This window comes from Sarcophilus harrisii, chromosome 4, assembly GCF_902635505.1.
Source record: "Sarcophilus harrisii chromosome 4, mSarHar1.11, whole genome shotgun sequence".
Classification (NCBI taxonomy): domain Eukaryota; kingdom Metazoa; phylum Chordata; class Mammalia; order Dasyuromorphia; family Dasyuridae; genus Sarcophilus; species Sarcophilus harrisii.
In genome coordinates this window covers 446,787,836-446,815,332 of record NC_045429.1, presented here as the reverse complement: position 1 = coordinate 446,815,332, position 27,497 = coordinate 446,787,836, and the positions used below count along the sequence as shown (strand labels likewise).

General features: G+C 41.5%; 1 protein-coding gene across 19 annotated transcripts in view; it reads left to right on the top strand.

Moving 5' to 3' along the window:
- The window catches only part of GTF2I (general transcription factor IIi), an 85,508-nt gene that overhangs the window by 50,586 nt on the left and 7,425 nt on the right, over positions 1–27,497 (top strand). For 12 of the 19 annotated variants that reach the window (XM_031967916.1, XM_031967912.1, XM_031967911.1 and 9 more), the window contains 16 exons: positions 8,667–8,765; positions 10,388–10,453; positions 11,668–11,851; positions 13,857–13,915; positions 15,549–15,620; positions 16,536–16,719; positions 18,046–18,104; positions 18,344–18,415; positions 19,045–19,228; positions 20,194–20,252; positions 20,657–20,731; positions 22,524–22,622; positions 23,084–23,149; positions 23,387–23,570; positions 24,222–24,274; positions 25,075–25,212. In XM_031967916.1, coding sequence (XP_031823776.1) covers positions 8,667–8,765; positions 10,388–10,453; positions 11,668–11,851; positions 13,857–13,915; positions 15,549–15,620; positions 16,536–16,719; positions 18,046–18,104; positions 18,344–18,415; positions 19,045–19,228; positions 20,194–20,252; positions 20,657–20,731; positions 22,524–22,622; positions 23,084–23,149; positions 23,387–23,570; positions 24,222–24,274; positions 25,075–25,212 — 1,653 coding nt within the window. The remainder of the gene's footprint in view (positions 1–8,666; positions 8,766–10,387; positions 10,454–11,667; positions 11,852–13,856; positions 13,916–15,548; positions 15,621–16,535; positions 16,720–18,045; positions 18,105–18,343; positions 18,416–19,044; positions 19,229–20,193; positions 20,253–20,656; positions 20,732–22,523; positions 22,623–23,083; positions 23,150–23,386; positions 23,571–24,221; positions 24,275–25,074; positions 25,213–27,497) is intronic. The other 7 variants (XM_031967929.1, XM_031967926.1, XM_031967928.1 and 4 more) reach the window with 1 other exon arrangement.

The following is a 27,497-nucleotide window of genomic DNA, read 5'->3' as shown; positions in this document are numbered from 1 at the left end:
CAGGGTCAGCTCCTTGGAGTTAGCTCTGATCCACTTTTTGCCACATCCAAGACTAAGTGGAGAAAACAGTTGGTAGCTACCTTAGAGAGAAAGACCTTCCTTCCTCAGAAGTTCAGTACCCCAGGGGATCTCAGATCCAGCTCTAGTCTCCTCCCCACCACAACCACCCCTCAAAGATTGTTTGTCATTAGCTTTTTGGTTCATAATTAAAAAGACAAATTTTAAGCATTGGTAAGCAGTTACTGACAAATACCTATATTTAAGAGCAAGTTTTAATATTGTTGTTCTTAGGGCAGCTAGGTGGCCCAGTGAATTGAACACTGTTAATTGAAAGGATCTGAGTTCAAATTTAGCCTCAGATACTTAGTAGCATGTGACCCTAGGCCAGTCTCCCCTGCCCAAAAAATCCCAAAAGACATTCCTTTTTTTAAAAAAAAGTCATTCTGGCGCGTTGCCGTGTCCAAAATATTTATCACTTAGTGACCAGCCAACAGTTAGGGAGCCTCCAGCTAATATTTGGTTTGATCTTTAACAACAAATACCTTTGTTTACTGGAATCTGAAGCTGAGAGGGTGTTCCATTATCAGGGAGATCCCTCTAGAACGCTGAACTCAGGGTTTGGGGAAGAGTCAAGAAGGAGAGTCCTGAAAATAAAAGAGGGGAAGAGAAATCACCTATTATGTAGAGCCTGTTCTTGTGGGACAGCAGCTGTTAAAGACTATGAGGAAAGGACCCTGTGGGCAGGCACCGAAGGTGGGGATGACCTCGTCCTGTGTGCACAAGCTGTGACTATCAGCCCAAGGCTTAGGGCTGTTCCCAGAGTATGGGCTACAATAACTACAACTCTGGACACCTTCTTTCTTGTTATATCAATCTCTTACCCTTTTCACTCTTCTAAATGTCAAAAATTTTAAATTATGACAAACTAAATCTATTGCCAACTTTTTAACAGTATTTTATTTTTCCAAATACATGCAAAGATAGTTTTCAGCATTCACCTTTACAAAACCTTGCGTTTCAAAATTTTTCTCCCTCTCTTCCTCTCTCCCCCTCATTCCAAGATAGCAAGCAAACTGATAGAGGTTAAGCATGTGTGTTTTTAGTTTTTAAAGATGATAAAGGGCATGTCAAAATTGCTGAACTATTCCTAGAAATGGCACATATTTTGATTTATTAGCTTAAACTCCACAAACTGATTTAGTATTTTTAAAAAAGAAAGAACTGAAAATAAATCTTAATTACATTCTCTCCTTTTCATTTTTGATTGATCTTTTTTTAAAATGGGGCTGAATAATAGAGTGTATTTTAGTTTATTGTTTTAATAATCTGAGGCATCGGTAAGCCTTCTGGGTTTAATGGTGGTAAAGGCACAACTCCATTGACCTAATTCCTTCACTCTGTGGAGACTGACCTGAGAGGAGGCAGACATGTCAAGGAGATTCCTGTCACCGCTTTCAATGGAAGCTGTGACCTCAGCTTTTTGAAGTAAGAGAACAGCTGGCTTTTTGGGATGCCATCCAGTCCACAGAAGGACTGCAAACTCTTACTTGGGGAAAGGATGAGGTCCTCCAGAAAGGAATTTGTTTCTTGAGCTAACTTAATCTCTTCAATGCTCTTAGAACTTGCTGAAACCTTACTTGTGACTTGTGCCTTCTTGTGTATTACGTGTGTTCAGAATGGAACTTAATATTTGGCACCAGCTATTAGCGAGTTCTTAGATTGTGGCAGTGCTATTGTTTCTGTAAGTAGTTGATTGTGTTTTGTTTTGTTTTTTAAACTGATGGCTGCCATCTTCCTGGGCTATCATGTGTTGTTATACTGATGTTATAAATGCATATATTGGTATAAAAGACCTAAAACATGTTTGAATTTGTTCTTATTTCCAAGTTTAGATAGAAGACAAAAGCAAAAACTTTGCTGATTCCATTCATATACTTAAAGATTGAAACAGTGTATGTGGGTGCCCGTATGTGTGTATGATCTGTATGATAATAGTCTGACTAATGTCACGAGTTGAGTTTGTTGTCCCATGAGATCAGCTCAGTATGTGAGCCACGTAGGAGCTGGTCGTCTCTGCATATTCCATATGGGGTGTGCGTGCCCGGACACGCACGCGCCTTCATGTTCCATACCCTGACGTGACTTCTCAGCTTCTGTGTTTGTTGTTGTCTGCCTTTCCCTGTAGATGAGGAGAGCCTGGATCTCATCCCTGGAGGTGCACCTCCCTAGAAGCCGGCCACAAACGGCTCCTGGTCATCCTCATCGGGCCTGGCTGGGTCTTTGGTGACAGGGTGTCCATCTCCAGAGAACTGGCCGCGGGAGCTAGCTGAATCCTGAATTAGCTGGTCATGAGTGGGCGAGAACACTTCTGTTGTTTACTCAGTCTCACGTGCAGTTAGCATCAGTTTGACCCAAGTGACAGCTCAGAATTTCACTGATCTTTAAATATGACCTGTTCCAAGGCCCAGTGCCGGCCTTGAGTTGGCGTTGGCCAGCCAGACCAAGTTGCTGACCTAAGCAAAATGGTTCTGGACACTTGCCATCAAATACAGCTGATGTTAGCATGAGATATTGTTTAGACAAAGTCTGCCCTAGCTCTAGACATAGGATATTTGGTTCTTTAAAATCTTAGAATGTTTTAAAGCCCGTTACATTTTAGAAAGAAATCCTAGTCTAATAGCTTATTAATTTCATAAGTTCAACATTAAAAAAAAAAAAACCCTTTTGGGAGATTTCACCAATTTTATTTAGAAACTTCATCAGATACATTTAATGTTGATGTCAACAATATACTGTCTTTATGCAAAGCCACTCTCAGTAAAATGTGTCCGTTGTTTTATTTTTCCATTAGTGGGGACAGATGTGTGCTGAAGTCTTGACTTGTCTCCCTGATGACCTCTGACACCAGTCCTGCAGTGATCGGTCAGCCTTTCTAGAGTACATTTGCCTAAAATGGGGGGGAAAGTGACTGCACTCTTCAGTCACCTTGTCATAAGCATCTCAAAATTGAGTCTGCCAGTTGCTTTTAAGCATGTCAGAGCTGTGCAGTCATACTGAAGGGCACACTTTCTCAAATTAGCTAGAAAGAAGCCTCTCATTTGGTTAAAACTTGAAGAGGAGGGTGTCGTGTCACATTCATTGGAGCTAGTGATAGTTGGAGTCCTATTGTTCCTATTCTGAATAGTGGAAGTGTGCAAAAAGGAATTGAGTTTGGGTGTGGTTTCCATCCATATGTATTCCTTCACCTACGGCAGACAGGATAAGCGAACAGGATGCATGTGATAGCATATTTGCTGTATTTATGATATGGCAGCCCTCATCCTGAAAGGTTTTTGTGGTAGCTCATAGTTAGGATGGATATAATTTTGTTGTTAGTTGCTGAGAATTCTGTGTTTGTCATTTCTACAGCTGCTGAACAATCAAGGAAAGATGCAGCCAGTTGGTTTTTTTTAAAATGAGAATTTCAGAGGATTTCAGTCTTTGAGAGCAATTACAGTAGAAAAAAAAAAGCTTCCATTTTTTTTTTTTGAAAGATGCAGGAAAACTATGAATGAACAAGCTAATATTGACTGATTTTTTTTGTAATGATTACAATGTCAAGTATGTTTCGCTACCATATGTTACATTTTGCATTTCATTTTAATTATAACTTGATGTTTCTATGTCACACATAGTATTGAGATGATCTTGAAGAATTTATATGAATAACATGATGGGAAGGAAGAAAACATCTTTTATTCTACTAATATGAGTGAAATGTGACAGAAGTTTTATTATGGAGAGAAATGGACTCAAAGGCAGAACAGACATGTTTGTTTGGAATCACAGTCTAGATTCTTTCCTGGCTGTGATCCAGTTATAGATTTATTGGAGTAATCTTGAAATTAGGAAAGTTGTTTCTTGGGATAATTTTATTTCTATCCTTCCAGTTGCTTTTTAAGGAAGGTAATTGGAACTAAAGATGTTTAGTAAGTGTCAGTGGAGACTCTTCTGTATGAACTGATGGCCCTACCTTGTTCCTGGTAGGTCTGTGCCCCTGTCTTAAATTATAAAGTAAACTCAATGACACTTAAAATCAGCAATCACTCATCAGAATTTTTTCCCTTCACATTTGGTGAAATCGAATTGGAGAAGAAGTCTGGAGATTCAGGTTAATTCCCAGGTCTCATGTGATTACAGTTGTGGCTGCAGCCCTGCTTTTGGTTGGCCTCAAGTATGATGCTCTCTGTAATGAGTGACTTAGACTTAGCAGAGGTTTCTTTCACTCTCATCTCCAAATTTCTATGACATTATGAAGGGCTTTTTAGGAAGCTTTGATTAAAACAAGCTAAGAAAATAAGATTTAAGAATTATTTTACCTCAGAATGATAGTTATCAGTTTTTGAGGGGCCTGAGAATATGAAGTTGTTCTTTTGACTGTTTACAAAAAATAAGTAGAAAATTTAAGTTAAAAGTACGCTAAAAATCTGTTTAGAACAACTAGAAGGGTCTGTTTTAATTTGTCTCTTAACATTCATTTGTGAATATGGGTAAATGTAACAAAATGCGTGGCTGAAAACTTGGAGTTTGGAGCATATTTTCATATTGTTCTTGTCTCTTACCTTTTTGAAAGTAACAAATTCATCTGAGGAATAATTTGTAGTGACCGAACCCATGGTTTTCATTACTCAAGAGTTAAAGATAGTATATTTTTGGCTTAGAAGAATTTGTGGCAATTTGCAGTTTTTCTTTCTCATTTCAAAATATGCTGTTCCCAAACCTGAGATGTAGCACAGATGTCATTAAAAACAACCCTCCTCCCCCCCCCAAAAAAAAAATAAAAACACCTGAATCTGATTATTGTAAAGGTCAGGCAGGCCTTTGGTACATTATTAGAAAGCTTATACAAGAGTGAAATCAGCAGCTTCTGACTTTCTGAAAGGGTTGTGAAATTGTCTTAAGTCCCCCATGGGGTAAGAACAGACCCTCTTGATAAGCTCCTGTTCTTGAACAATTCCTGCTTTGACATGCTAATGTGCATTCTAAGGGGAAAACTGGGATTGTACCTACTACCAAATCAAGGGAATTGTGGCCTTTTACATTTTAATATAGACAGCTCACTTTGGACTAATGCTTACAGCTCAAGTGAAGATTCAATTGCTCTTTGATTGGAGAGTAGTTTTTAGTGAACAGAGAGCTGTTCAAGGAGTCAAGAACGCCTGGCCTCAGTGCCCATCTTTGACATAACTCTAGCTCTTGGACCAGGGGCCAGTCATTTCTACTCTTTCTGTCCCCCTTCTCCCAGCTGTCCAAGAAGATAATTATAGATGAATCGCCTGTCCATATAAGAGTCATATAATCAACATTCAGGGTTTTTTAAGCAGTTGTTATGTACCTGGCCTTGTGCTAAACACTTTAGAAATACAAAGAAAGTTAAAAACAGTTCTTCCTCTCCAGGAGCTCCCAGTCTAATGGGAGAGATGCCATGTCAACAACTGTGTGTACAAAGAAGATATAAACTAAGAAATTGGAGGAAATCAACTGAGGAAAGGAACTAGCATTAAGGAAGTTGGGAAATACCTTGATTTTTGAAACCAGGAGAAGGAGAGAGGAGGGGGCAAAGGATTCCAAGTACAGCAGAAAATGCTTTAAACACCCAGTAGAGGATTTTTAGATTTGATTTTGGAAGCAAATAGTAAACTGCTAGAGTTTATTGAAAGGGGAATGGGAGAGAATGTGGGATCAGAAGTGCTTTAGATCACTTTCCTGGGTGATGGAGCTTGGATTGGGCTTGGAAAAACTGGATGCTGGGGTTTCATTTCCTGCTAGTACCACAGTCCAGGTTGAGGTGGTGAAGACCTGTGCCAGGCTGGCAGCAATGTCAGAAGATGAACAGATGTGAGAGATGTAGACTCTTAACAACAGATTGAATAGGAGTCTGGGGAAGTGAGAGAGAATGATGGCGAGGTTGTAAGTTTGGGTAACTGGGAAGGATGATGATGCTCCATCACCGTGGAGGGAAAGATAATGTTCAGTTTTGGACTTGTTGAGTTTCCAGGATTTGTTCATTTGTTCATTGAGCATTTGGAGATGTGTAACTGGGAATGAGGTTGGGTTGGAAAAGTAGATTGAGAATCATCAGCATAGAGGTGACAATTAAATCCATGGGAGCTGATGAAACCCAGAAAAACCGAAGGGGAGAAGAGAGACTAGGCCAGAGCTTTTGGGGGACTCCCAGGATTAGTGGGTGGAACATATCTCCTAGCCCTAAACACCCCGAATGTCATTTGGCATTTCATTATCACATTCCTTTAGACCTTCTTCCCATTCTAGCATGTGTGAACTTTGGGTCTCTTGTCCTTTTCCAAGAAAATGTCTGTTACTCTTATACAATCTTGTCTGAGGTCATCCTTGAATGTTTGTTTTCAATACAATCTGTCTGCTTTAGCTCATATTCCTCCCGAGGGTATTTTAAATGAGATAAAGTATGTCACTGCGGGGTAGACTTGGGGACAGCTCTCAGTAGAAGGGATGGTTGTTCTCATGCCCTGCTTTTTCTCTGGCTTTACTCAGTGGCCAGTAAACAGTGTCCTTTTCAGAGAAGTTGAAAGGAACCCTCACCAAGTTCTTCCTCTGCTCCTTCCCCACAGAGCAATTTCTTGACCTCAAATTGGGGCAAATTTAAACCTGAATGGAGAGTTCTGTGGTGACCTTGGCTGTCCTGCCACTGTCATTTCATTGTCCTCCTGTCCTTTGTGTTTCTTAAGAGTCCACCATTTTGGGAGTTCTAAACCCTCTGCAGACCATTTTATATCTTTTAATTCTCTCCAAGCCCTGTTCCTATCAAGTTACTTTAGATTTATAAACATTTAGATTGTTACCATAAATTATAATTTTTTTTTAACAGTTTAGAAGTGAGAGGAATTTTTAGATTAGGTAAAAAGACCCTTTTAAATGTTGAGATGAATTGTGATTTTAAAATTTGTCTCATTGATTTTTAAGAAATATCTGGCTAATTTATGATTCCTGTGAACTTTTCTTTTACCCACCAAACTGGGAATTTACAAAAAATTCTTTTGTTCATCTGAGACTGCTGAGGGGCAAGGGAGTAGGGTGGAATGTGTGTAATTCCTTTCTGTGGGAGTGTGGTAGTTGCCTGGGGAAGAGGAAGGTACCCAGTTGGGGAGGCTGAGGGAGGCCAGAGGAAGAGTGAAGGGTGGATGGGGAGACAACCCTGCCCGCAGGTCACAGGTGACCTACCCCTGGAAGGGTAACTGTACTATCTGATGGCAATCATTTCCTTTGGGAAATTACTACTTAGAAACTCTTGCTGTGATGTTCATCTTTTATTTAATCTTTCAAGTTGGAAACGTTTATTGAGAAAGAAACCTGAAGGGGAAAGGACTTAGTGCGGCCTGCCTTTGGGCAGCCATTTGGAATGGCTATCCAGAGATCCTGAGATTAGATTTATTTTATTTGGGTCCCAGGGGGCAGGAGTTGGAAGTTGGTGGGTCTGTTTAGGCTTAATATAAGAAAAAGAGCTCTCCAAAAAATGAATATACTACCTTTAGAGAGATGGAGAGCTTTCCCCATCTCCGAAGGTACCAATGAGAGTCGTCTTAATTTGTTTGTGGAGGATATTTTTGTCCTGGTACTGGTGGAGCAAAGTTGCCCAGAACACCTTTCTAACTTCTTTTACATCTGTTCTGTTTAGTCCATATTCATCACTTCCTTGGTCAATTAAATATCGCTATAGTCTAGTTAACAGATTTGGTTCTATTTGTCTGCAAAAGTTAAAATTTGGTTTTGTAGTTATGTTTTATGTACAAGCACATAGAACTGTTGTCAAATCACTTTATATACCTGCTGTGGCCAAGTATAAAGGCCTTTCCCCAACTCCACCCACAAAAGGGGACCTTTTTGAAGTAAACTTGGGAACCGTAGACCTCACAGTGCAAAAGGATCCCTGAGGCCTGGATGAGGAACTGTGCCAGGGGTTCATAAAATTGTGAACCCCATCTCAGTAGGACAGGAACTGGAGCCTTCTAAAGGACAAGGGCTTAGCTCCAGCTATTTAAACATTGAAGTAGAGCATTCGTTGGCATGATAGGAAAACATTTGTGGTTTTTAAAATAAGAAAAAAGTGATGGTGAAATAGTAAAATAGTTGCTGATATTCACTAGATAAGATTACTTGTTAAAGTTACTCTACTCTGCAAAAGTTATGAAATCGGTCATTCTCCCAGAAGGTTTCTTTTATGGTCTGCCTCTTCAGAAAATTCATCTGTTCAGAAAACAGTAACTCCAATAATAATTAGTACATCAGAGCTCCATTTGATGACTAAAAAATACTGATGTTAGCTTTAGTTGCTCATCATTGTCATCCCGTGTTTTTGTTAGCCTTTTTGGGGCCTGCTGTCAGGAAACTAGATTTGACCATGTGCGGACTATTTGAAAGTTCATAATCCCAATGCAGGAGAATTGGAGACTTGGGGGTGGGGGGACTTTTAAAAATTCCTATGAAATATAAAAAGTAAAAATGCAATTAAAACTGCATTGAAACACCTTCAAAAGTAGCATGTTTTCTCATGGATTGATAGTTTTTAAGGTGTGGACCCCTTTTTATTATCCTTGGATTTCTAATTTTCTGGACACTTCCAGCAATGACTATTCCCTTTTCCTTTTAAGATGATGACTATTCACCACCTAGTAAGAAACCAAAGAACACTGAGCCAGTCAATGAGGCGGCCAATGCTGGAAAAAGAAAAGTGAGGGAATTCAATTTCGGTAAGTTTTACATTAAAACTATGATGTAATTTTCCTTTTAATTTCTTGACCTTTATTTGGGCTGTGGGGGGAAAAGCGAATTTAGCATATGTAGAATTCTCTGAACCACCCACTCAAAATAAGTTATTGCTGCAGAGTAATCTTTGGGATTCCTTCACAGTAGAGGCAGGAGAAGGTCCCCATGTGTTGGAGCACACTTGCTGGCAACAAAAGCTTTGTAAGCATTTGGGGATCTCCAAAGGGCAGTTGCCAACCTGGTAAAAATTAGGTCTCAAAAATCTAAGGTAGAAATGAGTGTAGGCATTTGTACATCTGACCTTGGGATTGAAGGCTGAGGAGCCTCTTGCTCTTGGTCAGTGTCAGTGATGGCCACCAGAGCTGGCCCCTTCTCCTCGAGCTTGAGGAGACCACTGTGAAGAAGCCTGAGAGGGCCAATAGCACCTTCTCCTTTTGGATGAAACCCCACTCCTTTAATGTGGCCTGGAGCTGTGGTGTTTTACCAGAATGGTTTGGCTTTTGTCCTGTTCCATTCGAATGGTAATCTTTGGACAATTATTAGGCATACATAGCCCCAAAGTAGTAGCCTTTGCATAAATCTTTGAAGTGAAATGTGTTTTAAGAAAAGATTCTCCAAGTAATGTTGAAAATTCAGTATTCTTCTTGGCCTAAATCTGCTCTTATTAAAAAGCACATTTTACATATAAATTGTAAGCGTTTTCTTGTTAGTTCTTTACCAGTCTTTATTAGGATTACTGCTCTAGATTACTTGAATTTAGCTTAAATTTAGTAGTGAAGGAAAGAAAAGCATTATGGAGTTGTAAAAATACAGCCATTCTCGAGTCTGTTGGTTTCTCCTAGTTAGCATCAACTGTTAAATTTGTTTATTTTGCATCGTAAGGCCCATGATGGTGGCCAAAAAATGTCATGGCTCCTTCTGGGTATGTTACATGCAGCTAAATCTTTTTGAAGTTACTGTTCTAAATGAAGTCAATCGTCCCATTCAACTTAAAAACAATTTCTGCTTTTTGTGTCTCTAATTTTTAAATAACAAATGCTTTGCTTCTTGATAATTGGCATTCCTGTTGAAGTGACTGAAGGGAAAGCATTCATGTACTTAGCATAGCATGTTTTTGCATTTTTAAAAACTATCTTGGCATTTTCACAAGTTTAGGAAGAATATTTTAAATATTTCCTGTTACTTTTCTTACTGGAAATTGTTATGTATTAGCCAAGTAGGCCATACCATCTTTTTATTTTTAAATACATTAACACAGGAAGAAACACATGGTTTAATTACGAAGAAAACCGGCCTGGAAGTTTAGAAATTGGAATCTAATTCTAATTGCCACATGAAAGTAGATATTTGAAATATTGTACAAATGCCAGTCCTTTCTGTGTGCATTTTTCACTTATAGAAAAATAGGAGAAGCCATATGAAAATGCTGCAGAAATCTGTAGGCTGAGGAGGAGTCATTTTCATCATATATTCACTTTGTTGAATGATTTCTTGAGGATTAGCACACAGGCTCCCCTTCCATCTGAAGGAGATGAGATGGCATCTTAACCTCCTAGACTTGGTTAGGTGTTCATTTTGTTCTGATGGAGCGTTTCTCTATTTTCAGAGAAATGGAATGCTCGAATTACTGATCTACGAAAACAAGTTGAAGAATTGTTTGAAAGAAAATATGGTATGTTGAATTCAAAGCTTCTTAAACTGTAGTCACTTAACTGAATCTTGAAATTAAGATTTTATTGTCAGTAAATGTTGCTTTGTAGACCTATTTCATATACCTGTATTCCTGGGATTGTGTAAAAAGAATGGGAAAAGTTTAAGAGGGTCTGAGCCACCCTGACTGATTTTTATGTAGGCTCTGTAATTTGTCTGGCAGCCCTGGGCCATTGCTTTTTACCTTGCGCTGGGACCACTCTCACCCAGGGCTGAAAACAGAGTTAGGATGGGTCTTTATTACAGTGGAGTCACTGGCAAATGGGCTGCTTTCCCGTGTTAGCTATAAGACTGGTGAAGATGAGGAAAGCTCATATGAGAGAATCTTTGAAGGAAGAAGGGATGCAAACATCTTACTGGCTTTTTATGCCAGAAAGAGCAATTTGGGTCTTCTTCAGACCTAAGAAACAGTTGATCTGCCACAAAGAATTTTGCTGTCTTCCTCAGCTGGTGGTTTCCACAGCCAGTCTTCTTTATTTTAGCATTTTCTAATCAGAGAAATATTTCTTTTGCATTTGACTGTTGACTATAAATGCTATCTAAAAGTAAAATACTATTAATAGATTAATTTCAGCTTGAAAATCTGCTTACTATTATTTGTATAATTTTTTTTTGTATTTTACATACATACATAATTAATTATACAATTATTTGTATATTCACAGGCCTCATAATAAAATGGAATGTTAGTGCTTGAATGTCTGAAATGAAATTCTGAATTAATGAATAGCTAAATCATTTCTTCAACAATGCTCCCAATCTTTATTTTTCCCAGTTGCTTACAGGATGTTGGCTATTGCTTTTGTCCCACTAAGAAAAAATAAGGAAAAATCTAAAAATTAAAATGAATGTTTATACTTAACATGTTAGCTTCATGTGTAATGGCATTTTAAATACATCTGTTTAAACAATACATTTGTTTTAAATACATCTGGTAAAAACACCATTTACTTGGTGCTTTATTTTCAGCAAAAAACTTTGACTTTATCTGCTTGACTCCAGAACACCAGTTATTTTTGCATAAAAGCTACCAAAACTGATAATTTGGCATTAAATAGGCTCAGCCTGCCTATCTTCTCCCAATAATGATTGATTTTCAAAAGGCTTGTGTCTTCCTTCTTAATGATTTTAGACAGCTGTGCATTTATACTGACCCGAATCTCTTTTTCTCTAAAGCTCAAGCTATAAAAGCCAAAGGCCCGGTGGCCATCCCTTACCCCCTCTTCCAGTCCCATGTTGAGGACTTGTATGTGGAAGGCCTGCCTGAAGGAATTCCTTTTCGAAGACCATCTACTTACGGAATTCCTCGTCTGGAGAGGATATTGCTTGCAAAAGAAAGGATTCGGTTTGTGATTAAAAAGTAAGAATTGTCTGGAATCGTATATTTCTTTTTAATCAGTAACATGTTATAGTTGACTATTGAAGTCATTGCTGAAAAAATTTAAATCTGTATTTTAGAAGGGCCTGAATTCAAATCCCAGCCCTTTTGCCTATTTAGAGCTTTCTCCTCAGTTTATCAGCAAAATAGGGATTAAACTATTTGTACACTTCACATCATTGAGTCGTCTCTCGAACCTGATGGTAATGCATATAAAGGGCTTTCTTAATCAATCTCTTGTACAAAGGAATCCAGTCCTTGCTTAGGTGTTGCTTGGGACAAAGATGGATCTGTGTGTTTTTCTTGCCTAAAAGGCTGATTTTGTACATTAATGATGGAGACATAGCTCTTGTCTGCTCCATTTTTTTTTTCCTTAAACCATTTTGAACCTCATCAGTTCCTATTAGTATTTCATGTTTTGTTCTTCACCATCTTTAAGATTTGTCAAGCTATGTCAAGCTGTGGTGCTTAAGGGTGATCTCTAATGGAAATGATTAAAGCTCTGATAGAATTTTCTTTTCTTTTTTTAAAATAATGTTTTTTATTTGTTTTGTTTAATAATAGCCTTTTTTTTTTTTTTTTAATAGCCTTTTATTTACAGCATGGGTAACTTTACAGCATTAACAATTGCCAAACCTCTTGTTCCAATTTTTCACCTCTTCCCCCCCCCACCCCCTCCCCTAGATGGCAGGATGACCAGTAGATGTTAAATATATTAAAATATAACTTAGATACACAATAAGTATACATGACCAAAACGTTATTTTGCTGTACAAAAAGAATCAGACTCTGAAATATTGTACAATTAGCTTGTGAAGGAAATCAAAAATGCATATGGGCATCAATATAGGGATTGGGAATTCAATGTAAGGGTTTTTAGTCATCTCTCAGAGTTCTTTTTCTGGGCATAGCTGGTTCAGTTCATTACTGCTCCATTAGAAATGATTTGGTTGATCTCGTTGCTGAGGATGGCCAGGTCCATCAGAACTGGTCATCATATAGTATTGTTGTTGAAGTATATAATGATCTCCTGGTCCTGAATAGTCTTTTATTTTCAAAAAACATGTAAAGATAGTTCTCATCCTTATAAAACTTTGGGTTCTAAATTTTTCCTTCCCTCTCCCCCTGTACCCCTCAAATGGCAAGTAATCCAATATAGGTTAAATGTCAGTTCTATACATATTTCCACATTTATCATGCTGCACAAGAAAAACCAGATCTGAAGGGGGGGGAAGCAAGCAAGCAAACAACAAAAAAGGTGGAAAATGCCATCTTTTGATCTACATTCAGTCCCCACAGTCCTCTCTCTGGATGGAGACCGCTCTCTCCATTACAAGACCATTGGCCTGAATCATCTCTTTCTTATAAAGAGCCAAGACCATCTATCTGGTGGAATTTTTCTATAAAATCTCATCTTCAGTTCACATAAGTAATGTGGCATACAAGTCTGTCTTTAGTTAATCCAAATTCTGGCCTGAATAGAATAGATTGATTTGGTACAAACTGATTTTAAGGGGTATTTTGTGAAAATAAATAAGGCTAAAAAGTAGATAGAATATGACTGTTAAAAATATTGCTGAAGGGCAGTTAGATAGAACAGTGGATAGCACACTCACCCTGGATTAATATATAGCCATGTATAGGAGAAACCTTTTCTTACCTAGTCCCTCCACCTCCCCAAGAGTGTCTTAAATTATGAGAGGAGGGAGACATTTTAAAATCCTGATACTTCACTGATAACTTATGCCTTTAAATATAGCCTTGGCTTGTGAAGTTCTCTGTGCTGTGATCTGGACAGCTTATAAAAAAGAAGTGATGATGAGACTTAATAATTTACGATTTGGATTCTTTTTTTTTTTTCCTGCAGTCTTGCCTAAATACTAGGCATCCAGACTTGTTTTTTCCATCACTATCTGTTTTGACAATTGAATAGTTATCAATTTTGTGAATTTCCCTTGTTCATTAGTTATTTCCTTTTACCTTTCAGACATGAACTTCTCAATTCAACACGAGAAGACTTACAGCTAGAAAAACCAACTTCAGGAGGTCTGAGTTTAATATTTTTTAAGCTAAATTAAAAAGTATTTTTGAGCCTTGATTTTCATGAATTAATGAATAGTCAATACTTGGAACACTTTTATTCTTGTCCTAATCTGGATACATCAAATATAGTAGTCTCTCATGTCTTGCATTTCCAACCAAATTTAGATAGAGAAGTTTTGAGCATTTATTAAACTCTTCCTATGTCAGGTCTGGACAAAGCACTGGGTATACCAAAAATAGGAAATGAGACAGTGTCTCCTCAAGTTGGAGCTTATGTTCTAATGGGAGAAGACAGCAGACACACACATAGAGGGTGAGATAGAAGGGGTGGGTGGGATTCAGGGCAGCTGCTTGTTGGAAAGTGAAGCAGGAGGAAAGGAAAATGGCCTGGTTAGTTCTGGTGACAGTGACAAGAAGGTGCCTCCAGCAGGGTTGGCCCTAGTGCTGTGAAGTGAGTTTGGGGTGAGCAGTGAGTGGCCACCCAAATGCAGAAGAATGATGGTTCCCGTGAAGAAGAGGGGAACAAGAGGCAAGGCTTTCTTTGAGCCTTGAGAGCCGTGAGCAGTGGGTAAGGGAGGTGGCCAGCAGAGCATCCCTGCCTCCTCCTCATCCTGCCAGTACTTCTGCCTGTTGGAAACTGCACTCAAGGAGTTGATTTTTTTCCAAAGGTGGTTGCTGAGCTGGTTAATTCAATGACTAATAAGATTAACTACTTGGGAACTGAGTCCTTTGAAAGGGTCTCAGCTTGATCCCTTCCATCTCTAGGATCTAGGCAATGCCAGTTCCTAGCTTGTCCTGGTTGAGTTGCTTTAGCATCTGCTTATTCCAGAATAAAATGGATGTTCTGTGTCTGGAAGCCACATGTTAGGGAGTAGAGTACAGGACACAAGTCAGAAATTTCTGTCCCATTCCCCGGTCTATATGACCTGGGACAAATCTGATCACTGCTCTGAGCCTCTGGTTTTTTACCTATAAATGTGAGTAATGATGTTATCTTTGGGGAAGTAGGGGTGAATTTCCAGTGAGATGCCATGTAGGAGCAATACCTGTCACCTGTGAAATGCTGTGGACACCTCAGCCACTTTTATTAAGAAGGAGGTTGTTTATTATTGTTGTTATTGGTTTCTTAGGAAGGTAAAAATTGACAAAAGTGGAAAGGAATCAGTTAATGAGTGAGCAGAGTGAAGTCATTTGGAGTAGCCCTTTTCTTCAGCTTAACGAATTAATTAAGAACCCCCTTCCCCCTCTCCCTTGAAAGAGCTTTTCCTGGTTGCTTCAGCAAGACAGTGCCTGTCAAGGGAATATGTTCATTTTGGGGAAAATAAGCAACCCTGGAGTTGTTTGCTCTCCGATGTTTCATGAGCATTGGGTTCTAACCTATATAGTTAATTGGAAGGACTTTTCCAGGAGTATTAAATGATCATTTTTGTGGGTTGTATCACTTTGGTGGGTTTTTTGTGGTTGTTGTGAAGTGTCATTTTCTAAAGAATATTTACTCTAAGAGCATCATATAACCTAGGATAAATTGTTGTGGCCTGAGATACCTTAAAAATGATGCCTCCAATGTATAGAGTTTCTGTCATTTTTAAAAACAAACAATTCCATAATTGTCTTTTTATCCTTGTTACTGTTGTAGTGAAAGAAGAATGGTACGCCAGAATCACCAAATTAAGAAAGATGGTAGATCAGCTGTTCTGCAAAAAATTTGGTAAGCACGCAGCTGTGGGTTAGATTCTGTCCTCAAGGAATTTCAGAGGAAGGGTTAGAGATCTCGTGAAACCCTACCTCCCCCCCCCCCCCAAAAAAAAAAAAGAGAGAGAGAAATCTATCCATCTCTGTCACTGTTAATTTAGTTTCTTTGCCTTAATGCTTTGAAGAAGCACTAGTTAGTGCAGTAGACAGAACAATATAATGTCTGAATTTTTTTGAAACTTGAAAATCATGTTCAGATTAAATCGACAAACTGAGAAAGTTTAGGGAATTAAACAGTGGCTTTTCCTGTATCTGTACTCCATCAGATTTAGGAGTTGGTCAAGTTCCTGCCATATGCTAAACATTAGGAATATAATGAAAGACAAAAAGGAATCAGTAGATAGAGCACCAGTCCTGATATCAGGAGATTCTGAGTTTAAATCTGACCTCAAACACTGAATACTTCCTGGCTGTGTGACCCTGGGCAACTCACTTAACCCCAATTGCCTCAGCAAAAAGAGAATCCTTCTCTTCAGAATTTTTTTGCTTCTAATCTAGTCTAGCTGGGGAAGGGGAAGAAGGACACAACATAAAACCCACTATGTACTGACAAGGCATAGACATGACAGTGGATAATTAACAGGGGCCTCAGGGAAGGCTTCTTGTCCCGGGTTGGATGAAGCCACAGAGATCAGTGGTGACAGTGGAAAAGGGAGAGCTTTTGGGGCCCGGGGACAAAAAGTCCAGTAACACCTTCTCCCTTGCAGTATGTCTCTGGGTGCCGTATGTTCATAGCTGCAGGGTCTGCATGGTGACTACCGTGATCATTAGACTTAGCTTCCAAATTGACTTATTTTTCATTGTGAGAATATTCTGCTTGTTGCTAAAGGGGTTTTGTGACAGATGCTCTTGATTTTCTCTGTTTGTGCAGCTGAGGCCTTGGGAAGCACTGAAGCCAAGGCTGTGCCTTACCAGAAGTTTGAGGCGCATCCTAATGATCTGTACGTGGAAGGGCTCCCGGAAAACATTCCTTTTAGAAGCCCATCCTGGTATGGGATCCCCAGACTGGAAAAAATCATTCAAGTGGGCAACAGAATTAAGTTTGTAATCAAACGGTAAGTTAATCCTGGGGTGCAAAAAAAAAAAAAAAGGTTTATTTTGTGGGTCTGGGGGGGGGTGTTGGTTTATTTGTGTTTGTGGCCCCAATCCCTGCTGCTCCCACATCCCATCCCCAGCCTCTGTCATCTGCCATCCCTTTGAGTTTTAAACTTTGGGAGTTTGAGTGGCTGCTGGTCCTAGCTCTTTTCCAACTCCATTGTGACCCATGGGACGATGATGTGGTTGCAGATGTGTCGGAGGAGGGGAGCTGAGGCTGGGGCAAGGGGGCTGGGAGTCCCTTCAGCTCCCCTGTGAGCCCTTCCTGGCTGTGTCACTGCAGGGCATTCAAATGAGATTGAGAGAATTTCAAGAAACTCTCAATAAAATGATAAAAATTCTCAAATATTAAACCCTTCACATAACTGAGTTCTTTAGAAAGACAAATCATTTGAAAAATGAGCCCTGTGAGTTAGAGGATCAGCCCTGGAGACAGCAGGACCTGAGTTCAAAGACACTTAGTAGCTGTGGGATCTTGGACAACCCCTAACTCCCTTCAATCCCCTTCCCCCCCAAAAAGAGAGATCATCAAAGGAATAAATCTTGTCAGGTGTCCAGGTCCTGGTAGTTGTTGGAGGCTCTAAGATAGATACTAAGTTGTTGCCTATAGGGTCAGGTACATACAGGTTGGCATAAGTTTAATATCCAAGTATAAGATAGGAGGGGATACAATTTGTGAAAATGGGATTGGAGGGAACCCCTTAGCTAGGGGTTAGGGGTGTTCAAAGAAGGCTGCATGGGACTTCTCCTTGAAAGACGGATGAGTAATTTTGGTCTGAATGAAAGAACAGGACCTTTGACATCAGAAGACCTGGGTCAGCCTTGGGCAGATCACGAAGTTAGGATTAGGTAGGAGTTAGGGGTTAGGTAGTGGGATGGGCCTCCTGCGCTGGCAGCTATGGATACATTTATCAAATGAGTGGACTGAGCTAGGTGATCTTCACAGCGCCTTGGAGCTATCTCAGTGGAGATGGAGAGGTTCATTCCAAGACTGGCCTCAGCTGGGGCTTCTAGAGTTTCTGTTTGTAATACTTAGGCCATTTCCATTGATGTATAATCTGTTGGCTTGAGGTGCCCCCAACTCTTGCCCTTTCTCAGGCCTTTGGGTGTTAGATTTAAAAGGGAAATTTAAGCTAAATTTCAAATGATCTATTTTATTAGCATTGTGATCCCTATAGTCAGTAATTAATATGTAGTTGCATTAAGAGGTTTTACAATGAAGCTGTATTCCTTGAAATTCATTCTTGTTTTTCACAAATAATTTACTGATATGTCTAAAATTACAGACCAGAGCTGCTGACTCACAGCACACCGGAAATAACTCAGCCTCGAACTAATACTCCAGGTAAGACCATTTACGAGTGTTGTATTTGTATGTTCGCCTAAGTTATTTACTTTCTCCCTCCTTTCAGTTTTGTTCTTAGTTTGATTTTCAGATATCTTTGGATCAAAGCATATGATCAGAAATTATTTTAGGCACAGAAAATAGTTCTCATCAAACCTTTTAAAATCCATGTGTGTTTGGTTTAAAAATAACAATAAGCAGAAAAAATCATTAACTAGTTTTTTGTTTTGCTTTTTTAGTGAAAGAAGATTGGAATGTGCGAATTACTAAACTACGAAAGCAGGTGGAAGAGATTTTTAATTTGAAATTTGGTACGTAAGCAAATATGAGAACCCCTCCCATTTTCAGTCAAGGTTCAGATTCTCATTTTCTTTCTTTTTTTCTTTTTTTTTTTTTTTTTCTTACTCAATAGTATTTTGTTTTTCCAAATACCTGATTACATAGTTTTCAACATTCACTTTGGTAAGATTTTTGTTTCAGAATTTTCTCCTTCCTCCCCCTTCCCCACGACAGCAAGTAGTGTGATATAGGTTAAATATGTGCAATTCTTTTACATGTATTTCCAGTTTTATCATGTTGTGCAAGTAAAAAATCAAATTCTGACTCAACAAAACAAATTCATTTGATGTTTCTGCTTTTGCTTGGGTTTGGTCTGCAGTATGCAAGCAGAAAGACATCTCCAAAGGAATAACAGGGCGCGAAGTGAATTTTTGCTAGCTTGGATATGTTTGGGGAGGGGAAGATAAAAGAAGTAACATGTATTTCAGTCATCTTTATGATTAGAGTTTTGTGTGAAGAAAAAATGGAGGCAAAATGGTCCCATATATCTGTCTTATTAAATAGAACATAAGGAATTTTGGAGGAACATTTGTAAATACAAGAAAACGGGAGGAAAGCTTGAACTAAAAAATTGCATATTGTTCTCTTCCACGATTTGTAGCTCAAGCTCTTGGACTTACTGAGGCCGTCAAGGTCCCGTATCCAGTCTTTGAATCCAATCCTGAGTTCCTCTACGTGGAAGGCTTGCCAGAAGGAATCCCCTTCCGAAGTCCCACCTGGTTTGGAATTCCGCGGCTCGAAAGGATTGTCCGTGGAAGTAACAAGATCAAGTTTGTGGTTAAAAAGTAAGTGCCCGACAGCCTGCTCTGCCAAGCGCGCTGCGTCCAGGCCCAGACTGCCGCCGTAGCCGCTGAAAGGTCTGCCTTGTGACTGGGGCCTTTTCCATCGCTCTTGACATCCAGCCTCTGTTCAGGTGTCTCGTTGGAGCATGAGGTCACCTTCTTGTCTCCCAAGAATTATTTATTTAATCAAGAAAGTTTAACAGATTTCTCAGGAATACATTGGAATTGATGAGTGAAAGATATGCTCCAAATCCAGACCTTTATTATTACTACAATTGCCGTTATCCTCAGTAGCCTTTGATGGTTTAATGACTGACTGAATGATTCCCAGAGAGAGCTTGCTTACCCTGGGTCTCTGAATTTTAAGGGTGAAAGAAAGCTGTTTGGTGGAATTCTGGGGAAGTTGTAGCCTTCCTTCACTTCAGCAGCGATCGGCATTGAACTTGATAGCTCTGGGCCTGGCTAGAAGAAAATGTGTGTTGTATATGCTTTGTAGGCGGCCTGAGCACATGAAGCTAATTCTAGGAGTATTTTCATGGATCCTGTTACAAGTAATAAGGCCAAAAACTCATTATGTTGGGGAAAAATGAATTACAACGTATAAAGCACTGAAGAGTTTTCATTTACAGTACTTTTTGGTCATTTCTGAAACCTCGGGTGTATGGAGAGAAGTGGGGGAATCCTTCCCCCCCTGCTTTTCCCTGAGGAGGGGGCCTGCACATGGGCTTTTAGAAGGTCCACCCTCAGTGATGTGAGCACGTTCTGGGGAGAGCCCTGGGAGCCAGGTGCTGGTGGGAGTGTGGGCGGGGGGTCCCCCTTCTTGGCTACCAGTTGGCTGTGTGTGAATGGAGGTAGGTCCCTAACGTTGTCCTGTGCTCCAGACTGGGGCCTCGTGACATGGGCCCTGGTGGCGTGGGCTTGGGTTGGGATGGCAGAGGTGACCTTGTCTTGTTGTCTGTCATTTGTAGGCCAGAGCTGGTTCTTTCCTATTTACCTCCTGGAATGGCCAGTAAAGTCAACACTAAAGGTAAGGGAGCGCCTCTCCTTGGTTCCAAGGCCTTCTTAGGGATTGGGGCCCTGACCAATGACTGCACCAGGCGCTTTTCTCTCTTAACCTTGGGTTGAAGCCTTGTTTGCAGCAGCCTGCCCCTTCTGTGTCCCTGGGGTGGGGGTGGGGGTGGGTCACAAGCTGCCCCCTCCGCATCCCTATGGGGTCACAAGCTGCCCCCTCCACGTCCCTGGGGGGGTCACAAACCGCCCCCTCCGTGTTCCTGGGGGGATCACAAACTGCCTCCTCTGTGTCCCTGGGGGGGGGGTGTCACAAACTGCCTCCTCCCCATCCCTGGGGGGGGGTGGGGGGTGTCACAAGCTGCCTTCTGCACATCCCTGGGGGTCACATCCTGCTCATTGTCTGCTTCCTCCACTTTACAGCCTTGCAGAGCTCCAAGAGAGCAAGGAGCCCTGGCAGCAACTCCAAGGTGCCGGAGATCGAGGTGACCGTGGAAGGTGAGGACGTGCTGCTGGCCGGCCTTTCTGGGCTGTGTCTGATTAGCAAGAGCCCTGGGGGTTTCCTAGAGATAGGGGATGGGGCAGGGGTTTGAGCCCATATCTCCTGCAAGGCGGGGGCATGGCTGAGCCCAGCTCGCCTGGCCTAGAGGGCTCAGGGCAATGTTAGGAGCAAAGCAGAGGCAGAGTGGCTGCCCCCCGGTGCTGGGCTCCCCTCCTCTGGGGGCAAGGCCTGCTGACCACTGGGGGGTAGTGTAATCTCTCTGAGAGCGGTGATCTTTCCCTAAATTGTATACCTAGCAAGTTGAGCTTTGAGGAGCTCTCGGAGGAAGCCAGTTCAAGAGTGACTGGACTGTGCCAATTTAGGCTGAAAGGAAGCGTTGCTGGAGCTCTGGGCTGTAGACACGGTCCCAGCATATTGGTGAAGTGCTCCCCGCCACCTGGCAGGGCTCCCGAGAGCGGAGCCTTGGGACCCTGCTTTTAGATGGTGATCACAGTTCAGTTGGAAATGCAAGGAGCTGAGGAGAGAAAGGGGGAGACCTGGGGTTTGGGCTGAAGTGGGCCAGCGTGTACGGGGCTATTTTCAGAGAACTCTACCCATGTTGATTCAGTGATTTTTTTTTTTTTTCCTAGTGGGAATTGGGAAAGAAAACCAGATAAAGGCTTAGAAAAAAGAGCTTGAAATAGTTGGACAATGTTAGTTACTTAGCTTAGGCAAAAACAAGAAAGTTGAATGAGTATTGATGAGTGTAGATGAGCAAAAAAAAGAAATGTTTGTTTAAATTTAAGTTGAGAAGATTTGTTTGCCAAGAAAATTCATTTCTCCCCTGCCCCCCCCCCCTTTGTCCCTCTTCCCCCACAGCCTGACCTTCCCCTGTCTTTGGATACTTCCCCAAGGTGCGCAGTCCTTGGCTGCCCACCGGGATCCCACCTTTAGCCTCTTCCATCCTAACGCATCCAACTGCCCTTTACTGGACTGGACCTCAGAGTGTCCAGGAATCGTCTCATCTTTCTATTTTGCAGAAACCCTGAATCCCTGTTCCCTGCGCGTTTAGCATTTGAGGCCAGTAGCTGACCCTAGAGGTCTTTAAAGGCAGCAGGAGCGGGTGTGAAGAGAGGTGGGAGGTGATGGCTGGCCAGGGGAGAAGCTCCTCTGTGCTGGGATTGTGCTAGCCCTGGGGAGACAGGCTGGGGAAAGGGCAAGTTCCTGCCTGCCCTCTGGGACCTTGCAGTCTAATGGGGAAGAACCAAGCAGAGCCAGGGAAGGAAGGAAGTCAGCCAGAAAATTCTGGGGCCCTCCGAAATAAAGGGATGGATGGGAAAAAAATAGATAGGAAAGGGTGCTGAGAGGACTGGAGCCACTTGGGCCCATTTGCCTTGTCAAAGAGTCCCCTTGTTCATGGGAGGGAGTCCTGGGTGACATCAGCTAAGTGGTGTGAGTCGAGGGGAGGAGGGCCACGAGCCCACGTTGGGAGTATTTGCTGGTAGGAGGGGCCTCTGGTACTCCCATTTTACAGATGAGAAAACTGAGGCAGACAGAGGACAAGATTTGCCCAGGGCCACATAGCTAGGGAGTCTCTTTGTTGAAGGACAAGGCAAGGGCCTTCTCTTCAAGGGGGCTGTGGGACACTGGAGGACAGCCTGTGGTAGCAAAGGCTCCAGTGAGAGAAATGCAATATTTAAATGTATTATTACTGTGCTATTAAGGTTCATGATGTATGTTAGTCCTCGGTCTCTCACAGAATTCCTTAGTATCGTATTCCTTTGGTGAATCATCTTTATACATCTCTAGGTCCTAATAATAAGCCACAAACTACAGGTGTTCGAACTCCGACTCAGACCAATGGTTCCAATACTCCCTTCAAGCCTCGAGGGAGAGAATTTTCATTTGGTAAGCTTTTTTCTGTTATTTCTCTGGAGTTCATAATTTTAAATTCTGAAATGAAAGGAAATCTGAATAAGAATGTTTTGCATCACTTAATTGGGCCTGTGTCTTTAGAAAAATTCTGTTTGACCTAAGTTCACGCCACATACTTCTTGGACTAGACGGTCTTCTCATGTTTGTTCAAACTAAGGTTGTAAAGGTTGTTAATGTTTTGTTTTTGTTTTTGTTTTACACACACAAAATAAAAGATATCATGATAGCCTTTTCCTTGAGAGGTTTGAGATGTTTGCTTTTGTTGCTATTGCCCTTGAAAGCAGAAAAGTCTCCAGATTGTATCACGCAGAGATTTTTTAGAAATGCTAAATGTCCTTGGAAGATATTGTCATTCTCTTGGATGCTTTTGACTCTTTTGCCCGTGGTCAGAGAAGCTGCCATGTTAACAATGCTGTTCTCTTTACTTCTCACAGAGGCCTGGAATGCTAAAATTACAGACCTCAAACAGAAGGTGGAAAATCTCTTTAATGAAAAGTGTGGTAAGTATGTTTTCAAGCCAAGTAAGCTTTTCCTGGCTTTTGAGTATTTCAGAAAAGCAGCTCCCATCCTTAGTAGAGTGTCCTAGAATGTCCTAAGGTGTTACTACCTCCGTAGAGTAGCCACCCAAAGAAGCCCTTCACTCAGTGACCCCAGAACATCTAGAGGGCCCCATACTCTGACCCAATGTCCTGGGCTCCGTGTGGCGAAGCTTGGCTCAAATTCCTGTTGTCTTTCAGGGGAGGCTCTTGGCCTGAAGCACCCTGTGAAGGTGCCGTTTGCGCTGTTTGAATCTTTCCCCGAAGACTTTTACGTCGAAGGCCTACCGGAGGGCGTGCCGTTTCGACGACCATCAACTTTCGGCATTCCAAGACTGGAGAAGATTCTCAGAAATAAAGCCAAGATCAAGTTCATCATTAAAAAGTATGGGCGTGAGGCTGGTCCTGCCCCTTCTCCTGGTTGTGCTCTGGCATACAGCCTGCTTTCGAAAATATTGGGTCAGATGCTAGAGGTTGGGCTTAGACAGTGGGAAATGATGGTTTGAGATTCTAAATACCCCGTAAGTTGTTCCTCCCCATAGTGACGGGTGTGGACTCCTCCCGTAGGCCTTGCCCCTTGTTTGGGTATCTGCTTGCTTGGGAAGACTAATTTGGGTAAACATCTCTTCGGTCCTTAAACGATTTAGACTCCAGATTGGGTAGTCAGTTCTGTTTTAATTGTGCCCCTTTTCAAGAATTCTTGCTGAACATTTGAAGGTACATTAACATTAGAGGAGAGAGATCCTAATGCTTATTAGTTTAACTGATTTGTTGGTTGTGTGATCGAGGAAAGAGGACTTGGAAAGAATTGAAAATTTTAACTACTAAATTTCAGGTTTCACTTAGGCATAATATCCCTGGTCTTTCACTACTAGAGATAATTGAGTTGTATGACCAGCAGGAAAGATTTATTCACTTATGTCATGTGTGTTTTGAGTCTTTGGAACATAGAATTCCTTGGGTTAAAATTTGCTGTTGTTTGGGTAATTTCAGTGTCATGTTACTAATGAAAATTGCCTCTTACCTCCATCTCTAGGCCTGAGATGTTTGAAACTGCCATTAAAGAAAGCACTTCCAAAAGCCCTCCAAGTAAGTATAATCCAAGGAAAGACATTTGATGAGTTTGTTATCAATCCAGGTTACAGAGATTGTGATTAAAAGTCCTTTTTGGATGGATCTGTGATCTCAGTGATCAGGGAACTCCCTCCCCTGATGCAGATCACGCTTCGTTGGGGTCTGCCCATTCCATGCAATCCTTGCCCCGAGGATGGTCTGACCCCCCTTCTGGGGCCTTCCTCTGCCTCTTTTGACCTCGTGAGCATATGGATAAAACACACAGGCTGTTCCCTATTCTTTGCTCCAGCCATATGAGCAGCCCCTCCTGCCTCTGAGTCTTGGGTTTCTTTGTTGACATCCTGTATGCCCCCTCTCCATCATAATGCCTTGTTTGGGGTGTCCTGCAGCCTGCTCACGCCTCCCGGGGGCCTCTCGTTGCCTTGAAGGGATCCTCAGCTCCACTTCTTGGGAGACCGTAATGTTCTCTACACGACATGTAGCCACGCCACAGAATATGGGTATTAAAATCACAGGCCTTTGTTTCAAGGAGAAGTATGGCTGCATTAAAACAGCTGCAGTTTTCCAAAGGCAATCCCGCCTGCTCTCCTGTCACTCGGTTCTCAGTCCAGCTTGATGTCCATTTGTGGTGTCTGCCAATATATATGTCCATATATATCTGTGTTCCTAAAATAGAGAGGTATGAGATGAGCTCTAACAGTTCTCCACTCAGCTGCATAATATAGTTTAGATAATCGTCAATTCTTCATCCACTTGGTTTTTCTTATGTGGATGGTTAGGCCAAATTCTTTCGAGTGATTCTGGATCTCATTTAGGAGGCTCTGCAGTGTTCTCGGGCTTGATGAAATCTCCACAATGTCACCCACAAAAAGGACCAATCTGGAGGACTTCACCATCTATAGGGAATCCCTCTTTGACTTCGGACCCTGCGCTGGATCTCCTCCATAACTCTGGTGAACACCTTTGGCGAGCATACATCTCCCTCTTTCATGCTTCACTTGAGAAAAGGATCAGGGGGTCAAACAGGGTTTTCTCTGTTATCCTTTAAAGAATCTTGACTAATTTTGACACGGGAGTCACCTTGTTGGAGGAGAGCTTTTAAGGTGCCATTTTGCTCTACTCGGACAAATGCTTTTTTAGACAGTAAATAGCCCAGTGGGATTTTTAATATTCTCTACCTCTTTTTAGCCTATTGTGTCATGGTAGGTCTGCTGTAGGATACTGTTTGCAAAATTCTGATTATTCCCTTTTTAATTCTCTCTTCAGGCACACCCTTGCTATGTATGTTTGTGCATAGATTATCAGTCTCATAGTCATTATATATAGTTGGGGGGGGGAGTAGATAAAAAGGTTGTCTTTTGGGCTTTTTCCCCATACCTTTAGTGAATCTTCTCCACCTTCAGATATTTCCAGAAGGGATCCTTCAGAATGATGTGGCTTCCAGCCAGGAGCCCCTTTGTGTATTTGGCCTAATCCAGCGGCTTCTCTCTTTCCTTCCTTTGGTGCCATTTATGCATCCTCTAAAACCACATCCAGAATGGTGGTATAACAGTCCAAACATGGTGACTTTGCTCTCCCTTGTTTGTTATACAGAAATCTTTGCAGCCATTTTCTGTCTTTGGTCTCTTTTTTTGTCCTCTTTCCACTTTCATCCTGAAATGCCCTTAAAATGGCTTTGCTTATTTGTTTGGTCTCTTCCCAGTCTTTTTTTTTTTTTTTTTTCCCCTAAACTGGTTTTTCCCTCTCCTGCTTCTCACTGTTTTATGAGTATCTATTGCTCATGATCTTTGATACTTTCCTTCTGTGTAAGGTTTTATAATCAAGTCCACATGCAAAAACAGTGTCACCTTTGGCTGCTCCTATTTCTCGGCTGCCATTTGAAGTGTGGGATTTTGTAAGGTTCACTTGGTCTGCCTTGTTAAGAGCAGTAGATTTATATTGGATAAGCTTGTGGGCACAGTTGTAATAATATCGTTGGCATTCCTACCATTCCTGTTTTTGTATCGTGTCAGTAACTTGCTTGAATGCATCAGCTTGGAGTTGTTTAATTCCTTTTTCTCCTTTTTTAATTCTTTTCACTCTGTATTTTTATCTTTATTATAACAGTGGTGATTATGTGGATGGCTAATTAAGGAAAAACTCCCACAGTAGTAATAAGTCATATCCTGTCATAAAAAAAAAAAAAAAAAAAAGATTCAGAAGTGTCCATGTACCTCCTGGTTCTTTCCTGATGAGCACATGTGAGGGGTCTGTCTGGTCCACCCTCCTTGGCCTCTCATGCTCCATTTCTGCTCCACAGTTTTCACTGCTCTCACCTGGTCTGCTTTTGCCATTTGTGTGAATGTCACTAGTAGCGTCCTTAGCAATTTCATTTGGAGGTGCTTATCAGGTTCTTTACCCTGTGGGGTACACAGGTAGCCATTTTGTTTTCTGTGGACTTCTTTAAAAAAAAAAAAAATCAGCATGAGCTTAGGAGCGCCGAGGACAGTGGGAAAGGAGTCAGGGCTCCACAAAGGGATGATTCCCCTTGCCTTGGGGCTCTGGATCAGGCTGATTTCCTCTGTTCTTTCCCCGGAGAGCCTGTGAGCCATCCTTTTTCTGCAGCTTTCTTCTGTGTTTTGGTTTATCAGGAAAATGGCATCGAAGACTTAGGTTGAGTTCCTCTAGTGTGGTCCGTTGTCATCGCTGGGCACAGATCTCCCATTCAGGGTGCCAACCGTCACGTTAAATCGTTGCAGTTTTAAAGCGCCAGAGGCCTTATCAACCCCTCCCTCTTTCTGCTGCTTTCAGCATTTTTACTGCAGAAGCCTGAGGGAAGAGGCTGCACAGGACCGAGGGACCTTTTAGATCTTGTTTGTTTCATGGATTGCCATGGGGCTGGCCTTCTGAGGATGAGTGGGCTTTTCCGGGTGTCACTTATGTGGTCTTTGGAAAAGGGGCAGAGTCTGCTTGGACCAGGACTTGAGTTGTGGCAGTGGGGCAGAAGCTGCCAGAACTTAATACGGCTTTCTGGAGGTTCAATCTTTGATAAAATGAGATGGAATCAAAATGAGAAATCCTCATTCTCTAGAATTGGGAAGTGTCGTTTTCATCTGCTCCTTCAGTAAGTACTTCCATGCACACTGATCTTCTTGGTCAGGTGAGAGACAAAAAAGGAAGGCCCCTTTTCCTTCTCTGCCATCCTAAGTGGTCTGGACAGGGAGAGCTGGCCCGAGGAGGGGAGCTTGGGGTGAAGGTG